The sequence below is a fragment of the Lolium rigidum genome, chromosome 2 (genome assembly GCF_022539505.1).
Source record: "Lolium rigidum isolate FL_2022 chromosome 2, APGP_CSIRO_Lrig_0.1, whole genome shotgun sequence".
Taxonomy (NCBI): domain Eukaryota; kingdom Viridiplantae; phylum Streptophyta; class Magnoliopsida; order Poales; family Poaceae; genus Lolium; species Lolium rigidum.
Genome location: NC_061509.1, coordinates 217,286,911 through 217,304,274, shown reverse-complemented (window position 1 = coordinate 217,304,274; position 17,364 = coordinate 217,286,911). Strand labels below are relative to the sequence as shown.

Below are 17,364 nucleotides of genomic sequence, written 5' to 3'. Positions count from 1 at the left end.
TGTGGGTCATCACATTCCACTTGAGATTGATGATGATGATCTTGACCGCAACAAGATGGAACACCTTTCTTGATTGTGCTTGCTTGATGAAGTCTTGTGGATTGCTCCCCCCCCCCCCACTCCACTGCGGGAGCTCTTCTTTGGTGCATATTCACATATCCATGAACACCACATAAATGGCAACCTTCAAGCATATGATCTCTTCGAGTTGGCTCATCTTGAACTTGCACATCATTTCTTCTTATTGCAACCTTGAAGCCAACATATGGTTCAAGCATTGCCTATGCATAACTCCTACACATATGACTCAATGCAAACATTAGTCCATAGAGATTGTCATTAATTACCAAAACCACACATGGGGACTCTATGCACTTTCAGGGGGCAAGTGGCCAATTTTCGTAAGATCCTTCAAAAATGTCCACGGACTGCCCCCCTCCTCTCCATGAATTGTACATAGCTCCGCTTTTGAAGCACACAAAAACGAAACTCTGCCAATGTTTAAATAACAATTCAAAATATTGAATGAAATATCACTACAAATATAAATTTGAATAGATTGAGGTACATTTACCGCGATGATCACTAGTCTACACCTTTTCGATCTTTTGCTTTCATGGACTATGTTTCCCTATTGGTGTGAAATTTCACGGTGCAAATAAAATAATAAAGGTGTGTCATACACTAACATGAACCTGATGTAATAATCACTAATCATTGGTATAAACAAAAATCCAGTCTGAACTTTCCTTAATCACTACCCAACACATGAACAGAACTGACATTATCATCAGTTGTGGTGTCGCTGATAATTGTGATGTTAACTATGTTTAACTTGTGCTCTACAGTATCCAAAAAGACCCAAAATTTGAGTGGATAGTCATAGCCTTCACTAACTAAGGCTTGCAAGCAGACCACGATATACGATTCGATTATTATATCGAAGTGTACATTAGCAACCATACATATCTCAGGGTTTAACTAGTGCCATTTATTCAACAACATGATCAATCTAGTAACACAAAAGAGATAAATGATAAAAATAACCTATCCAATATCCACAACAAGTTAACACGCATTAGTGAGTGAAAGAGACACACTACAACCATCACGAGCTATTACTAACAGCAAAATACTAAGCCATATCAATTTTAGAATCATCTATAGAGAAAACACCTCGGGCACTCTTTTTTTACTGTGTAGACAAAGAACAGCAAAAGGCCATCGGTTCTAATGACACTCTTTGGGAAATTTTGTTATGTTTGTAATTTCTTAGTATGCATAGTATTAAAACTTTACATAAGAAAAGTTGGACCCATGTCAAATTTGTCACAGTACAATTTATATTGAACTTTTATACATATTCTCAAGATTCTACCATTTTGGAGAGTATTATTTTATTATTTGGCATTCTTAACCACATAAAATGAAAGATGTTAGTTGCATCATTCTTTTTACATACTCATGATGGATATTTCATAAATACATGTGCATTCTATTAGATTTAAACTTTATTTTGCAGCATAGATTTCTTCATCAATAATTTCTAATAACTTCATAAACTATGTATTTTATAGATATTTGTTGTAAAGATATCCAAAGAATATGGTCTAACAAATATATTAATAGAGATTTTTGTGTATGATTAGGTAATGATATTTATAGAAACTTCACGTGTATAAATGGATGTACCATAATTTTTGCCCATATTTCGTGGCTTAATATGTCTTGCAAGTTATCGTGAATACAACAATAATATGACAATACGTACAAAATGTGCACTTGGTGTTAAAATAGCATCAATAATAGTAATAATCGATGACTAAATAAATTATGCTCCTTTCGTGTAAATACGATTTGATTATTGATATGGTCACCTGCGATCTGCTCGCTATGATCTTCTCAAACAAGTGATTGTGCAAGTTTCCGAAATAAAGACACTTGCACATAATTAGACATGAAAATCTAGTAGAAATCATAGGACTTCAAACCGACCGCAACTATCGATGTAACTAAATTCGATGCCGTTGATTAGACTGGCATGTTCATGCGCATGTGGCACAAACTATTGGTTGTTGTATGTATATTCTCCTCCAAATTTAGCCTTTTAATAGATAAATAGTTTCTTGTACATATACAATATTTATTAATATAATTTTATATTTTAGGCCTTCACCAGTCGAGGCCCAAAGCAGTTGGTCTATTTGCCCGATTTATAAAATAGAGCGTAAATACATTGAGAAAGTTAAAAGGTATGGATAGCATGCAAAGACTGAAGTGGCCATGGAGGTCCACAACGAGATCTCAATCGGAAGTAATTTCATAGTTTGTAACACGTGATGATCAACAGGGGAAAGAGATACAAAATGAGGATATCGATCAGGAGTGGAATAAGTGAAGCTATTAGCTAAATAATACAAGACAGACTATAAAGGATCTGTTGGGTATACGAATCCTAGAGAGGCACTTTGAGTAGGAATCTCTCATGTGGCTTTTGTTTCTTTCGGTATTTTACATGAATGTTGGTCGCATGTATATGCGTCTATGTATGTATTTTTTTTTATTTGTACAGTTTTCAACAGTGATGATTCTACACACGAATATAAATGGTTTTTATTTTTATTTTTGTCTTCTCCAAGAGTGGTGATCTTATATTCGCGTAGGTATATGTGCATTTGCTAGTTAATTACTTATGTATTTTGTATAACCATTAGTCCCAAGTATTCATAAGAGTGAAGTGTCTGAAGTGATCTCATTATCAGCTCCAACCTTTGAAGTAGGATTATAAGAAAATGAAAATTTTCTTTATTGGGCCATGCTAATGAGGGCACGTGACCTAGATTAGATTTCCGTGGGCATGGACAATATATGGTAACCGAGTCGAGTCATGCAGTGAAATTCCTTTTGGTTTTCAATCTTTAGAATGGTTTGGCACTCAAGCCGTAAGTAAAGAAAAACAGTTTCACATCTGTCTTTGTCGTGACGAGATTTTCAAAAATAGATCCCATGTTAATTTGTTTTGACAACTTTTTTCGACTCTAACTGCCAGAGTATTATCACTTGGTCACCATTTGGTTATCAATTTAAAATCAAATTATTACCGGGTTTTGTGAAGTTCGCTCATCATCAATGTAATCCTTGAATGAGTATTGTCAACTTTATGTAATTAGAGATGACCAAATACTCACTTTATGAACATGGAGATCATTGATAGAGAAAAAAACATATAAAATTTATCCAATAACTGCGTATTATTTGGGTGGTAATTGTTAACATATCACTTGGTAGCTATGGTACAATAACCTGGCAACTACCGATGACTTTTTCGTTAAAACATATTAGAAGGGTTCTTGTGTTAAAGTTCTCGTGAAACGAATCCACGGTGAAAACAAATCATCAATTGAATTAATTAGATTAGTAGTTTAAGATATAATTAATTATGAATATTTAAATATCAAAAATGTTTGGTCTTTTCGTTCTTATAGAATCTAAATGCTAACGGACGCGCCGCCACACGAAAAAGATATTTATCATCATAGAGACAATCATAGAGATAGAAGAGTGGATATTTTATCTTGAGGTTACTGAGGTTAAGGATGGAAGCGAGGTCCCGATAAAGTCTAAATTTTAGAACTAAAATTTAAACCGGAAACCACAAAATAAATCAGAAGTGTGGATTTTGTTACGATCCCGCTTGCATCTTACTTGAGGTCAGCCTCCACGTGATAGGCAACATAGTATTCAGAATTCTCGTTTCACCACGTACGGCGCCTGCCAGCCGTACCAGTACGCGAACGCCGCGATGGACACCGCCGCGGCGACGCCGACCGTGGCATGCCACGCATACGTAGGCTTGTCACCGCCGGCAGCAAGCCCATAACAACGACGCGTCAACTTCCGGCGGGACTCCTGGTCGGCAAACGCGAGGCCGCGGCTCTCGAGTTCGGCGGCCACATCACCGATCCTTGCGCGGCACCGAACGGCGGACGCCACCGCCTCGTTCTCCTCCCTGCTCCCGCCTTCGAGGAACACGCCTGCGACAAGCCCTCCGCTGACCCAACACGCTCCGAATTTTGGCCTTCCGCCGGCCGGGGCCGAGAAGTCCCCGAAGTGGACAGGTTCGCCGACGTTGTCGCCGTAGAACTGCCAGGACAGCCCGAAGACCCTGGAGTAGAAGAACGGCAGGTAGTCGAAGCCCTTCTCCCCCCGCTCCTCGGCGCCATCAGAGCGCTCCATGATCGCCTCGACGGCCCGCCGGGCGGTACGGCGCGCGCAGTCGACGTGCTCGTACCGGCGCACGTCACCGCCCAGTAGCGCAACGGGGAATGCCGCCACGTCGCCCACGGCGTACACGGCGGCGTCGCTCGTCTGCATCCGCCCGTTCACCTTGATCCCGCCTTTCTCCATCGCTAGCTGGCCGTCGAAGAGCTCGGCGTTGGCGCGAGCGCCGATGCCGACGACCACCATGTCGGCGGGGAGGCGCCTGCCATCTCGCAGGATCGCTGCAGTCACCTGTGCATTCGAAATCGCCGGTAGGCGGTGAGCTCAGTTTATACCGTGCCTTATGGATGGACAAGAATACTTGCCTTCCCATCTGACGATGTCTCGAAGGACGTAACCCTGGATTCTTTGATGAAAGTAACTCCCTTTGCAGCATAGTAATTCTCGTAAAATTCAGCGATTTTCGGTGTAAAGAGACGATCCACTGCAGAATACAAAATCGCAGCTCTTGGTTAGACAGGCCTTAAATTGTACAGTAGAAAAATCAGAGTTCAGATAAGCACTACTAGCATGGACTGCTCCACAGCCTGCACTTACAGCAGTGTTTTCTCGGGAATACCATGGCGACCTTGATCTCATTGGCGACCAAGGCCGCCGCGCACTCCATTCCTATGTACCCGCCACCAATCACAACAGCGTTTCCACCATGGCACGATCTCATAACTCCCACCATTTTATCTGCATCCTCCAGACTGCGCAGGTAGCACACGTTCGTAGCATCTGAACGGGTCACTCCGAATTCCTCCAACTTCAATGCCTACAAATATGCATGTAATGAACTAAAGTACTATCTTTCTCACAATCATGAGAATGAGAGTAACAGAGGATTGTGAAATGTTTGATTTTCATCGCTTACCCGCGCACCTGTCGCGATGATGAGAGTCTTATAGCTGATGGTCTCTCCGGTAGCTGTGAGCAGTGTCTTCCGCCGGACATCGGCAGAAACCACCTTCGTCGCAAGAACTAGTTCTATACCTGGTCAAGTAGCACACCACATACACATGATGATCCACAACAGATAACGAAATAGACCTGACTACTGGGTTGAATCGAAGTGGGGATAACGAAATGGCTCCATGTATGTTTTTTTTCGATAAAGTGGGGATATATACCGTGATCTTTGTACCATTGCTCCGTGAGCAACTCATCGTTAGCACCAACACAAGTGTGGAACGCCGGAAGACGAGCAGCCCCTGAGAATAACAGAGTAGTTTTTTTCAGGAAAAAACAGAGTGCCTAATAAGAACTCGTACAAATATATCTTCAGATCAACGCGAAGAGCGTGTGGTGTGATCGAGCAAAACATCTGATGATCGGAAGAGGGCATGGACTTGTAGGTGTAGGCATGGTACCTCGCGGGAGCAGATAGCCTTTGCTTAGTGCAGGGCGTTCGTAAGGAGCGACCTGCCAAATCCAAGAATTGTTGAGGAGTATATGAATTTGGCAGAATTATTAGAGCTACAGAAGACGGCAGAGCGCACGTACCGCCTCGTCGGAAATGATGCAGAGCTCGCCGGGTGATACGCCGTCGCCGTGGCGGACTAGCTCCAGCGCCGCGTATCCCGCGGCTACGCCGCCTCCCAGGATCACGTACGCGAACGCGCGGCTCATCTCTGATTGCTTCTTCGTCCTCTACCTGACCTCTGTCGTTGCGGCATTCGGTTCGACATGGATGAGCTTAAGTAGCCATACAGCAGGAGCTGTGGCCTTGTTCTTGGCTTGCGGGGAGAAGATCAAGTGGGGACATGCAAGGCGGGAAAAATAAATGCCTTACCTTTGCTCTTCCTCACACTCCTACTCTCTGGGACCACTACTGACCTTGCAGCCATCTTCTTTACACTTGGCATCAAAAAAAATGCTGCGGGAAAGGAATTCTTCTCGGTGAAGGCAAGGTGCGCCTTTGTTGGTCTCCATGTTTCCACCATCTTGTCTGCTCATACGGTTTTTGCTCTGCTCTTTGGGTGTATCTTGGCTGCAAATGGAATGTGATGAGAGTGCAGCAGCAACAGGCATATATTTGGTTACATGGTCATGGACTTGAAATTACTTGCAAGTGGCCTCAGGCATCTTCGCAAAACTATTAATGCCTTCGCAAAACTATTGAATTGCAAGTGTTCTCTGTCATCTTCGCAAAACTTGGATAATTGTTCAAAGACATCAGTCAAAATTATGATTCCCATATAAGAAAAGGATGGCTCTTGAGACTTAGTAACATCATCTCATTTTCATTTCATTTAACAGTATATATGATGGGATTTCTATATTTGTTTACATTCGATACAAAGATTACACTTTCGTACAGGTTTATACAGGACTGATTCCTCCAAGTAACAGTAAACAATAACGCAACACCGGTCTTCCTCCTCCATTCTTCCATCAGCTCAGCGGTGTGCAAACCAATTCCAAGATTCACCACCTGCGGCGCTTCCTGCCGTACCAATAACCAAATACAGAAATCGACACAGCTGCAACAACCCCTGCCGTCGCATACCATACAAAAGCGGGCTTTTCACCAAGGGTTACCCCACCGTCAGGTACGTCTTTCTTGCTTTCCTGGACCGCAAACGCCAGGCCTTGTTTTTCAAGTTCAGGCATGTTTGAGACCTTTGTTTTGCGCCGAACAATAAGTGACAACGCCTCGTACTCTTCTCGGCTTCCACCTTCCAGAAATGCGCCCGTGATCTGACCCTTACCGACCCAGTAGGCACCGAACCTTGGGCTGCTTCTTGTGAAGTCACCGTAGTGGACTACTTCTCCAACATTATCCCCGTAGAACTGCCAGGACAGTGTGAAGACTCTGGAGTAGAAGAATGGCAGGTAATCGACGTCCCTAGTTTTGGAAGGCTCCAAGATGGCCGCAACAGCGTGCCTAGCGGTTCTACGAGCTGAGTCAACATGCTCAAGCCGTCGAATATCACCGTCAAAGAGCTTGATAGGGAACGCGGCAACATCACCAACAGCGTACACAGAGCTGTCACTACTTTGCATTTGCCCGTTCACCTTTATGCCACCTTTCTCCATCAACAGCTGACCTTCAAAAAGGCTGGTATTTGCACGGATCCCAATACCAACAACTACCATATCAGCAGGAAGGTGGTTACCATCTTTTAGAATTACGGAAGTCACCTGTAAATACACGGGAACCTTCTTACTATAACATTCATTGTCAGCAAATAGATGCAGTAGCTTAAGTATTGATTTGAACTGGACGGGCATGCAAAATACACTATAAAATAGTTGAGCAAATAGTGGTTGGCATTGATTGGTCTGGACACACCATTTTCAAAAACAAAATAGCAGGAATTGCTGAACCTTGTTAAGCTCAGGATGCTCATTGGTGTTGGAGCATGCTATTGTAAAACCAAGCTACTTTTACTCCATGGATGCCTTATCATTAATCAGAAGGACTTCCCTTAAGAAAAGGGTGTTCAAAGGGGTCCAGATTCTTCTTTTCCCCAGAGTCTCAGGTTCAAATACCCAAAATATCTTTTTTCTTTTGTTTACTTGCTTCACACAACTCTCAGAAGCCCAAGTTTCTCAAAGCCTCTTGCTCATATATTGCATCAAAGCATGACGAGACATGATAAACTAGATACCATATCACCACCACATGTAGACCGGGTCCAAGTGAATCTATATCAATAATAGGGTCTATGCAACAATACAGATCTTGGCATTTCTTCCCCATATGGCCAAAACCCAATAAGTTCTTTGCCAATTCCTAATGGCAATCGGCCAAGAAATTCATCAATTGATGTGGAGATGACTTTTAGATGAATGAATGAGTATGACTGTGACTTCACCAGTTAACCCATACTCCCAATCCAAGAACCTCTACCAGCCACCTGAATATGACTGCCAGAAAAGGAAATCCTGGACCTTGACTTGGAGTATAAGATAAGAGTTACATTACTTAATACAACGTCAAGTTACTAATCATCAACTGCAAAGTACTCCCAGTTTCATGGAATACAAACTCACCTTCCCTGTTGAGTCTTTCTCAAAGGATGTAAGCACTGTTCCTTTGGTAAAGGTAACTCCTTTGGAAGTGTAGTAGCTTTCATAATATTCTGCAATCTTTTCTGTGAACAGCCGACCCACTGCAAAAAATAATCAAGGTTGTATATAGATGAGCAAAAGAGGTCTTAAAGGCATATCCTGGGACTCATATATCCTAAGGCTAAGACAACATGTCAAAACAAATCGAGTAATTAAACATCTAATACTTACTGCAGTGTTTTTCCGGGAAGACCATGGTTACTTTTATCTTATTGGTCACCAATGCTGCTGCACATTCCATTCCTATGTAGCCACCACCGATGACAACAGCATTTCCACCAGAACATGTGTTCATCGCATTCACTAACTTATCTGCATCTTCAAGATTGCGTAAATAACATATGTTTGCAGCATCTGAACCGCTAATTCCAAACTCTTCCAGCTTCAAAGCCTATGTCATGTACCGAGACACAAAAATCATTAGTCAATCAAATATATTCCATTTGAAAATTAGAGAAGATGGACATAAAGAAATATAAATAGGCCCATACCCGAGCACCTGTTGCAATTATAAGCGTCTTATAGCTGATAGTTTCTCCGGTAGCCGTAAGCAATGTCTTCCGTCTCACATCAGCTGATATCACTCTTGTTCCAAGAACAAGTTCGATACCTAGTCATGTAATTTTACAGTTAGTAGATATAAAGTGTTGATGTAGGCATACACATTACAGACAAAAACAATAACTGGACCATGAAACTACTTATAAGAACCAACAAAAAGAAGATATTTTACAAGATTCTTTTTTGCGAGGTTTCAAAAAAAGATTCTTTTTTGCAAGGATATTTGAACTAGCATTGAACTCTAATGAACTAGTATCTTATTTCGCAGTATGCAATACATGAGATGAAAGTTATCGCTCATAGAGAAGCAGAAGCTTAACAAACCTACCTTGTTCCTTGTACCATTTTGTTGTCAGTAACTCATCATTAGCACCCACACAAGTATGAAATTTTGGAAGACGGGAAGGACCTGCAAATTGCACAAGGATTAAAAACAGTTAGCAAGACCAACAAGCTGCGCATTGGAGCTTTCAAGTGTGTGTGAGAAATGCACCTTCTGGGAGTAAATAGCCTTTGCTTAATGCAGGACGTTCATAAGGAGCAACCTGGCAAGAATACAAGAGAAAATATTAGCAGAGAAGTATGCGTTCAATGATGGAGTCACCTGCGGTTCACACCCAAAGACCAGCTTTCCACAGTTTCCATGTGAGAGAAAAAAAACGACTTTGGTGAATGGCATATGGACTATTGCTTATTCCAGCTGAATTTTAAGTTCTAACAGAGAAAAGTGGCATTCCTTTCTAGCCCCTTGAAGGGAAAGCCTTGCAGCTGAACTTAACTAGGCAGAAAATAGCATTTCTGGAACATACATGTACTCGTTAGAGGTCGGACAGAGGATTCAGGCTAATCCAATTCTGAAGAGGAATAGACTATATATTTTGGCTTTACTATCTCAGTCTCAATTTTCAGTTACCAGAATGCAGTACAGACTAAACCATGTGTCCCCATCCTAATTGGTCCGTTACAACATTCAGACCCTACTTATCCAGGCAAATCAAGGATGACATCATCCCCAAGGCAAGAAAATGTTAAGCGTTCTTGGCTTGGCGGCGCAAGCAACCAAAGCCAATCCTCTTTTCAGGCGAAAATCAAGAAGCAAACTTTGCCTAATACAGTTGGAAGCACGGGAGAAGAAGCAATCCGGAGCACCAGTGGCGCGGCTCTATCCACTAACAGACGATTTAAAGGATTTCTCAAAGCTGATGAAAGGCGAGCAAAGTCAGAAGGAAGGAAAGGGTGGGTGGGAGCGCTCACGGCCTCTTCGGAGATGATGCAGAGCTCGCCGCGGGAGTAGCCGCCGCGGCGGGCGAACTCGAGCGCGGCGTAGCCGGCGGCCACGCCGCCGCCCAGGACGACGTACACGAACGCGCGCCCCATCCCCTGGCTGCCTTTCTTTCTCTCCTCCCTAGCTAGATGCGGGCCATGGCGCTCTGACCTGCTTGGCCTGTGTCGATGACGATGACGATGTGTCCCTTGCGTTGCGTCTCCACCTCAACCCCGGCCCTGCGGGGCCCAGTGCGTCTGCTCTGTTATCATCTTCACCTAGCGTTGAAGCAAAGATGGGTGGATATGGGCTCTCATTAATGTGGAGATGAAATTTTCCAGGTTTTCTGTTTTCCTGCGCGTTGAAAATTTGTGGAAGGAAAAGCAAAGAACTTTGTGTGACAGATGCTTCAAAACGGAACTGATGAATTCATGTTCTACAAGCTAACCCCAGGGATCATATCCTCGGGTGTAGACACGCATAAGATATTTCGTATTGAGATCCCATTTAGTAGTATAAAAAGGAGTGTTGATTCTGCAATACTCAGACGACACCATTCTTGTGCTGCAAGATGACTTGGAACAAGCCAGAAGCTTCAAATTTATTTTATGTCTCTTTGAACAAATGTCAGACCTAAAAATAAACCGTTACAAAAGTGAGGTCTGTTGTTTTGACCAGACCAACGAAGGAGCATACAAATTTGAGGAAATTTTCATTTGCAAAGCTGGAACATTGCTCATGAAATATTTGGGAATTCTAATTGATGAGAAAAAAGACTAAAAACAGTGAGTGGAAACCTATTAGGGACAAGTTGGAGAAAAAGGCTGATTGTTATTGCGGCAAACCTTTATCCATCCTCGAGAGAACAATTCTTGTAAATTCTTTAGTCACATGTTTGGTTCTTTACATGGTATCATTTTATAGAATCCTTGTGGGGATGAAGAATAAATATGATATCATCAAATCCAGGTTTATGTGGAGTGAGAATCTATACCTAATAATAAAAACAAAAGGGCTTCTTGTTGATCCGTTTTTCATTGCCCCTAGGTTTCAGCTGAAATTACAAACCCTGCCACCGCTTAGTCATGTTAGAAAGAAAGAACGGTTCGCTCGTGTTCGTCCGTCGCTCGGCCTGGCGCAATCACTGCTTCCTTCGTTTTCGTCCCTCTCTGGTCCTAGCAGCGCACGTTTGACTTCCATCGCGCAGAGTCCGAACCGAACCAAAACATTGTAGCTAGCGCGTCATGTTCCTATATATGTGATCTTCCCTGGTCACCTCGCCGCATCTAGAGAAATCGATTAATTAGGTCTCCAGGCGACAGAATTTTCGTCGACGGAGACGATGGACAAAGGAAATCGTCTGCGTAGAGGCAACGATTGCTGTTTCCCGCTCGCAGGGGCCGGAGACGGTATCCGGCTGAAGCTCGCCGGCGTATATTTTCCGGAAAGTGGCGAAGGATGAAAAGTTCATTCACGGGAGAGAAGAAGAGATGAGGAAATTTAGAGGTCAGAAGTCAGAACGGCAAGGAGGCACGGCAAACCGCCAGGGTGGCGACGCCCTCGGACAACGGGATCTCCCTCTAGGTAGCACGGCGCCACGAATCGACGGGCAATGATGGAGTCGCCGCGGCGACCTACTCGTCTCAATTTCGGCAGAACGAAACCGCCCCAAATATGGAGGCAACAGCCGACGGCTCGGTGCGGCACAACCTCCTAAGGCTTTGGCGGCGGAAGCATACCGCTGGATCACGGCGCCATGCGCCCGACGCCGGCGCACTGTCACGGCCTCGCTCCTCCTTCGGTGGCAATTGATTTGGGGCGAAAGTCTGAATCCCACGGGAGAGAGGAAATATTATCCTCTCAGTTATTTTCAGTTTAGCCCTTTTATTTATCGTATTTCATAGCTATCAGCTGGTGAACACAAATTTCGTTTTTGTACACGTATCTATGAGTAATCTAATTGTGAGATGTAGCGTGCGGACCTCTAGAGTTATGTTCTTAAGGAGCTGATATGAATTCTCTTAAGCAAGTATGGGTCACAGTACAAAAAAGTTACTAAACCGACTACAATTTGTTGTTTTCTTTTTTTGAGAATTTCTCTGCATTCATATCACGGAAAGATACAAAGTTGTTGACCCTTACAAGCACAGAGTAACACAAACACAAAGGACCAAGAACACTAGAACACCCTAAGACCACCATAACCCATGAAGATCTCCAGAGCCCTCTGTCATCATCCCATAATCTTGAGAGAAGACCCCTGCAGCAGAAAGAACTACAACCAAACGCAAGTAGGTCATCATCTTCAACCACGGTACAATTGCCACCACGCTTCTTCCTCCTTCCTTGACACCAGCAGCGAGAAAGCATGGACACCAATCCAACACGCCTGCAACAGCCGTCGCCATCTTTGAGTTTGAGTACCGCGAAAAGTATCCCTTCCGAAAGGACGGGCAGTCGAGTCAACCGACCGGTCCAGCACCGCGGCCGGGCCATCCGCCCGGGAAAACCAGGAACTCCCTCCAGCATCAGCGCCGAGGAAGAAGAAGAACAGCAGCAGCAAATCATACTGACAAGGAGGAAGAAGGGTCTTTCTCCACCAGCAGAACGCTCGACCATCTGGCCGATTTTGGCATCGACACGTCGAACCGCCTCCTACCCTCACCACCAAGGCCGGCCGGAAGAAACTGCAAAACGTGAAAGCCGCAAACCACCGGAAGAACACAAACCCTAAAAAGGAAGACAGTGGTGCTATCTCCTTCCTCTCCCTCGCCACCACGACCGGCCGAGGAGAAGGCAACAACATCAGCACTCCTCCGACTCTAGAACAGACTCCGCAAACTCCACGGCAGAGTTGAAAATCGACCGTGCCCGGGGAATCCACCCTCCCCCGATCCGCAGATCTGAGAGGAAACCAGGCCAGCAGCTAGCCGGCGCCGCCACAAGTGGTCGTACCGAGATGGGGATCGAGCTCCAGCATCCTTATTCCGACGCGACGTCGCCTCCACCATCTCGACGCCGTCCCAGTACACCAAGCGAGGTCTAGGCCGGGCGCTACCCGTCGCAGCAGAGGAAGACCCCCCGCCGCCGCCACGCCACTGGGGATTTGCCTGGCGGCGTCATCGGCGATGGCGGCGGGAGGAGGGGGTGTGGTGGGGGATAGGGTTGGGGGTAGTGCGGGAGGAGAGCCCGTCTACGGTACAAGTCTAGAATTATTTGTTTTCTGGAACTACTGAAATATGGATGTAAAGCTTGCTATGCAGGAATTGCCAGCGGGGGTTGCTGGACGCCCCCGCAATCTAAATCGCACCCTAAATCCAAATAATGTGAGCCAACCTCTTTCTATGTTTCGACTGAATGACCGAACATTATGTGGATATCATAAATTTGACTTCAAATGTGATGTTGCCTCCATTTCTTATATCGTACACATGATTCAAATTTTATATATTAAGACAGAACACCTCTACTGGTAATTTATTAATGGAAAATTTACAAAGTGAAGCTAGGTTTATGATATTCGATTGATTTCGGGGTAATATTTCGATCGACACAATTTTATCAAAAAATTTATTTTTATTTTTCCCGGTGCAACGCACGGGCACTTTTGCTAGTAAAGATAAAAGAAGAAAGTCCACTTTTGGTCCTTGAATTCTAGTTTAAATTCACTTATGGTTCTAGAACTTGCTTTTGGTTCAAAATGAACCTCGAACTATCAGAATCATTCACTTTTTAGTCCTTATACCGGTTGAGCTAGGAAAATATTTTTCATGGGTGCCCAAAAAATCAAGGCAATGGTGCAACTGTGCAAATGTAGAGAGACAGGACGATGCTGATAGGCAAGCAAGCATGCCTTTGTGGCACAACACTTTCAAGTGAATTAGAAGGGAGAAAAATCAAAGCAAGAGACTGTTCAGGGACCCAAGGGTTGATACGTCTCCGACGTATCGATAATTTCTTATGTTTCATGCCACATTATTGATGATATCTACATGTTTTATACACATTATATGTCGTATTTATGCATTTTCCGGCACTAACCTATTAACGAGATGCCAAAGAGCCAGTTGTTGTTTTCTGCTGTTTTTGGTTTCAGAAATCCTAGTAAGGAAATATTCTCGGAATTGGACGAAATCAACGCTCAGGGTCCTATTTTTGCACGAAGCTTCAAGAAGACCGAGGGATAGACGAAGTGGGGCCACGAGGTGGCCAGACACCAGGGCGGCGCGGCCCAGGCCCTGGCCGCACCGGCCTGTTGTGTGGGCCCCTCGTGACGCCCCTTTACCTGCCCTTCCGCCTACATATAGTCTTCGTCGCGAAACCCCCAGTACCGAGAGCCATGATACGGAAAATCTTCCAGAGACGCCGCCGCCGTCAATCCCATCTCGGGGGATTCAGGAGATCGCCTCCGGCACCCTGCCGGAGAGGGGAATCATCTCCCGGAGGACTCTTCACCGCCATGGTCGCCTCCGGAGTGATGAGTGAGTAGTTCACCCCTGGACTATGGGTCCATAGCAGTAGCTAGATGGTTGTCTTCTCCTTATGTGCTTCATTGTCGGATCTTGTGAGCTGCCTAACATGATCAAGATCATCTATCCGTAATACTATATGTTGTGTTTGTCGGGATCCGATGGATAGAGAATACTATGTTATGTTGATTATCAATCTATTACCTATGTGTTGTTTATGATCTTGCATGCTCTCCGTTATTAGTAGATGCTCGGCCAAGTTTTTGCTCTTAACTCCAAGAGGGAGTATTTATGCTCGATAGTGGGTTCATGCCTCCATTAAATGCGGGACGGTGACGAGAAAGTTCTAAGGTCGTGGATGTGTCTGTTGCCACTAGGGATAAAACATTGATGCTATGTCTAAGGATGTAGTTATTGATTACATTACGCACCATACTTAATGCAATTGTCTGTTGTTTACAACTTAATACTGGAAGGGGTTCGGATGATAACCTGAAGGTGGACTTTTTAGGCATAGATGCATGCTGGATAGCGGTCTATGTACTTTATCGTAATACCCAATTAAATCTCACTATACTCATCATATCATGTATGTGCATGGTCATGCCCTCTCTATTTGTCAATTGCTCGACTGTAATTTGTTCACCCAACATGCTATTTATCTTATGGGAGAGACACCTCTAGTGAACTGTGGACCCCGGTCCATTCTTTTACATTGAATACAATCTACTGCAATACTTGTTCTAGTGTTTTCTGCAAACAATCATCATCCACACTATACATCTAATTCTTTGTTACAGCAAGCCGGTGAGATTGACAACCTCACTTGTTTCGTTGGGGCAAAGTACTTTGGTTGTGTTGTGCAGGTTCCACGTTGGCGCCGGAATCCCTGGTGTTGCGCCGCACTATATCTCGCCGCCATCAACCTTCAACGTGCTTCTTGGCTCCTACTGGTTCGATAAACCTTGGTTTCTTACTGAGGGAAACTTGCTGTTGTACGCATCACACCTTCCACTTGGGGTTCCCAACGGACGCGTGCTATACTCGTATCAAGCTAAATTTCTGGCGCCGTTGCCGGGGAGATCAAGACACGCTGCAAGGGGAGTCTCCACAATCCAATCTCTTTACTTTGTTTTTGTCTTGCTTTATTTACTACTTTGTTTGCTGCATTATATCAAAACACAAAAAAAATTAGTTGCTAGCTTTGCTTTATTTACTGTCTTGCACTCTATATCAAAAACACAAAAAAAATAGTTACTTGCATTTACTTTATTTACTTTCTGTTTATTTCATCATGTTTCCTCCTAAGTACACTCTAAAAGACATACCGGTAGGACGTGGGTCTATAATTGGGAAAGATAATATAGAAGATTTTTTTCACTCATGTTAGTACCATCGAAGATTTTGAAGATAGACACTTGGTAGAACTTGCTCCTACTTATGAAATTGTTGTTGCTTCTTTAGTTCACATGTTGGAAACTAAATTTGTTAATCTTAATCCTATAATCCAACACATGTTTCTCACGCTTGGTGATATGGAAGAAGGGGAAAAGAAAGATTTTGTATTAGAAACCCTTCTTAAAGAATTTGGGGGAGTAGCAAGAGAAGCTAGAAAAGTCTTCACTAAATATAATATGCTAGGCTCTTATACCAATTTTGCCGGTACCCTTGAAAAAATGGAAAAAGATAGACAAAAGTATACTAATCAAGTTAATTATAAGGGGGATATTAAAACCTCAATACCGTGCAAACTCTTAGGAATGTGCGAGGCACTAGAAAATAATTATGCTTGGCTTGTTCCCGAAAATTTGTTTGATGAGAATAGCAAGCCTAAGACTAATGAAAATGGAGCCTCTGAAACTTACATAGATAAGATACAATGCATAGTTGAGAAAACTCCCAACACCCCTGGTTATGATGTTGATGCTTCATCTCTTGATAACACTTGATACACACTTTCTGCGCCTAGCTGAAAGGCATTAAAGAAAAGCGCTTATGGGAGACAACCCATGTTTTTACTATAGTACCTTTATTTTATATTTGAGTCTTGGAAGTTGTTTACTACTGTAGCAACCTCTCCTTATCTTAGTTTTATGCATTGTTGTGCCAAGTGAAGTCTTTGATAGTAAGGTTCATACTAGATTTGGATTACTCGCACGAAACATATTTCTTTGTCGTCACGAATTTCGACCTGCCTCTCGTAGGTAGCTCGGAAAAATATGCCAATTTAGTGCGTGATCCTCGGATATGTACGCAACTTTCATTCAATTTGGGCATTTTCATTTGTGCAAGTCTGGTGCCATTTTAAAATTCGTCTTTACGAACTGTTCGTTTTGACAGATTCTGCCTTTTATTTCGCATTGCCTCTTTTGCTATGTTGGATGAATTTCTTTGATCCATTAATGTCCAGTAGCTTTGTGCAATGTCCGAAGTGTTAAGAATGATTATGTCACCTCTGAACATATAAATTTTTATTGTGCACTAACCCTCTAATGAGTTGTTTCGAGTTTGGTGTGGAGGAAGTTTTCAAGGATCAAGAGAGGGAGATGATACAATATGATCAAGGAGAGTGAAAGCTCTAAGCTTGGGGATGCCCCGGTGGTTCACCCTCGCATATTTTAAGAAGACTCAAGCGTCTAAGCTTGGGGATGCCCAAGGCATCCCCTTCTTCATCGACAACATTATCGGGTTCCTCCCCCGAAACTATATTTTTATTCCATCACATCTTAT

The 17,364-nt window shown here is 43.5% G+C and overlaps 2 protein-coding genes across 2 annotated transcripts; both read right to left on the bottom strand.

Moving 5' to 3' along the window:
* Window positions 1-3,602: 3,602 nt before the first annotated feature.
* LOC124692961 (monodehydroascorbate reductase 1, peroxisomal-like) lies at window positions 3,603-5,892 on the bottom strand. The gene is made up of 7 exons (XM_047226402.1): window positions 5,767-5,892; window positions 5,634-5,685; window positions 5,394-5,474; window positions 5,138-5,256; window positions 4,819-5,038; window positions 4,587-4,705; window positions 3,603-4,512 (listed from the first exon to the last, which is right to left on the bottom strand). The coding sequence occupies exons 1-7, from the start codon at window positions 5,890-5,892 to the stop codon at window positions 3,742-3,744; spliced, it is 1,488 nt and encodes a 495-aa protein (XP_047082358.1). The 3' UTR covers window positions 3,603-3,741.
* Window positions 5,893-6,483: 591 nt separating this feature from the next.
* Window positions 6,484-10,293, bottom strand: LOC124692960 (monodehydroascorbate reductase 2, peroxisomal). The gene is made up of 7 exons (XM_047226401.1): window positions 10,156-10,293; window positions 9,395-9,446; window positions 9,230-9,310; window positions 8,832-8,950; window positions 8,512-8,731; window positions 8,263-8,381; window positions 6,484-7,407 (listed from the first exon to the last, which is right to left on the bottom strand). The coding sequence occupies exons 1-7, from the start codon at window positions 10,276-10,278 to the stop codon at window positions 6,691-6,693; spliced, it is 1,431 nt and encodes a 476-aa protein (XP_047082357.1). The 5' UTR covers window positions 10,279-10,293; the 3' UTR covers window positions 6,484-6,690.
* Window positions 10,294-17,364: the final 7,071 nt, after the last annotated feature.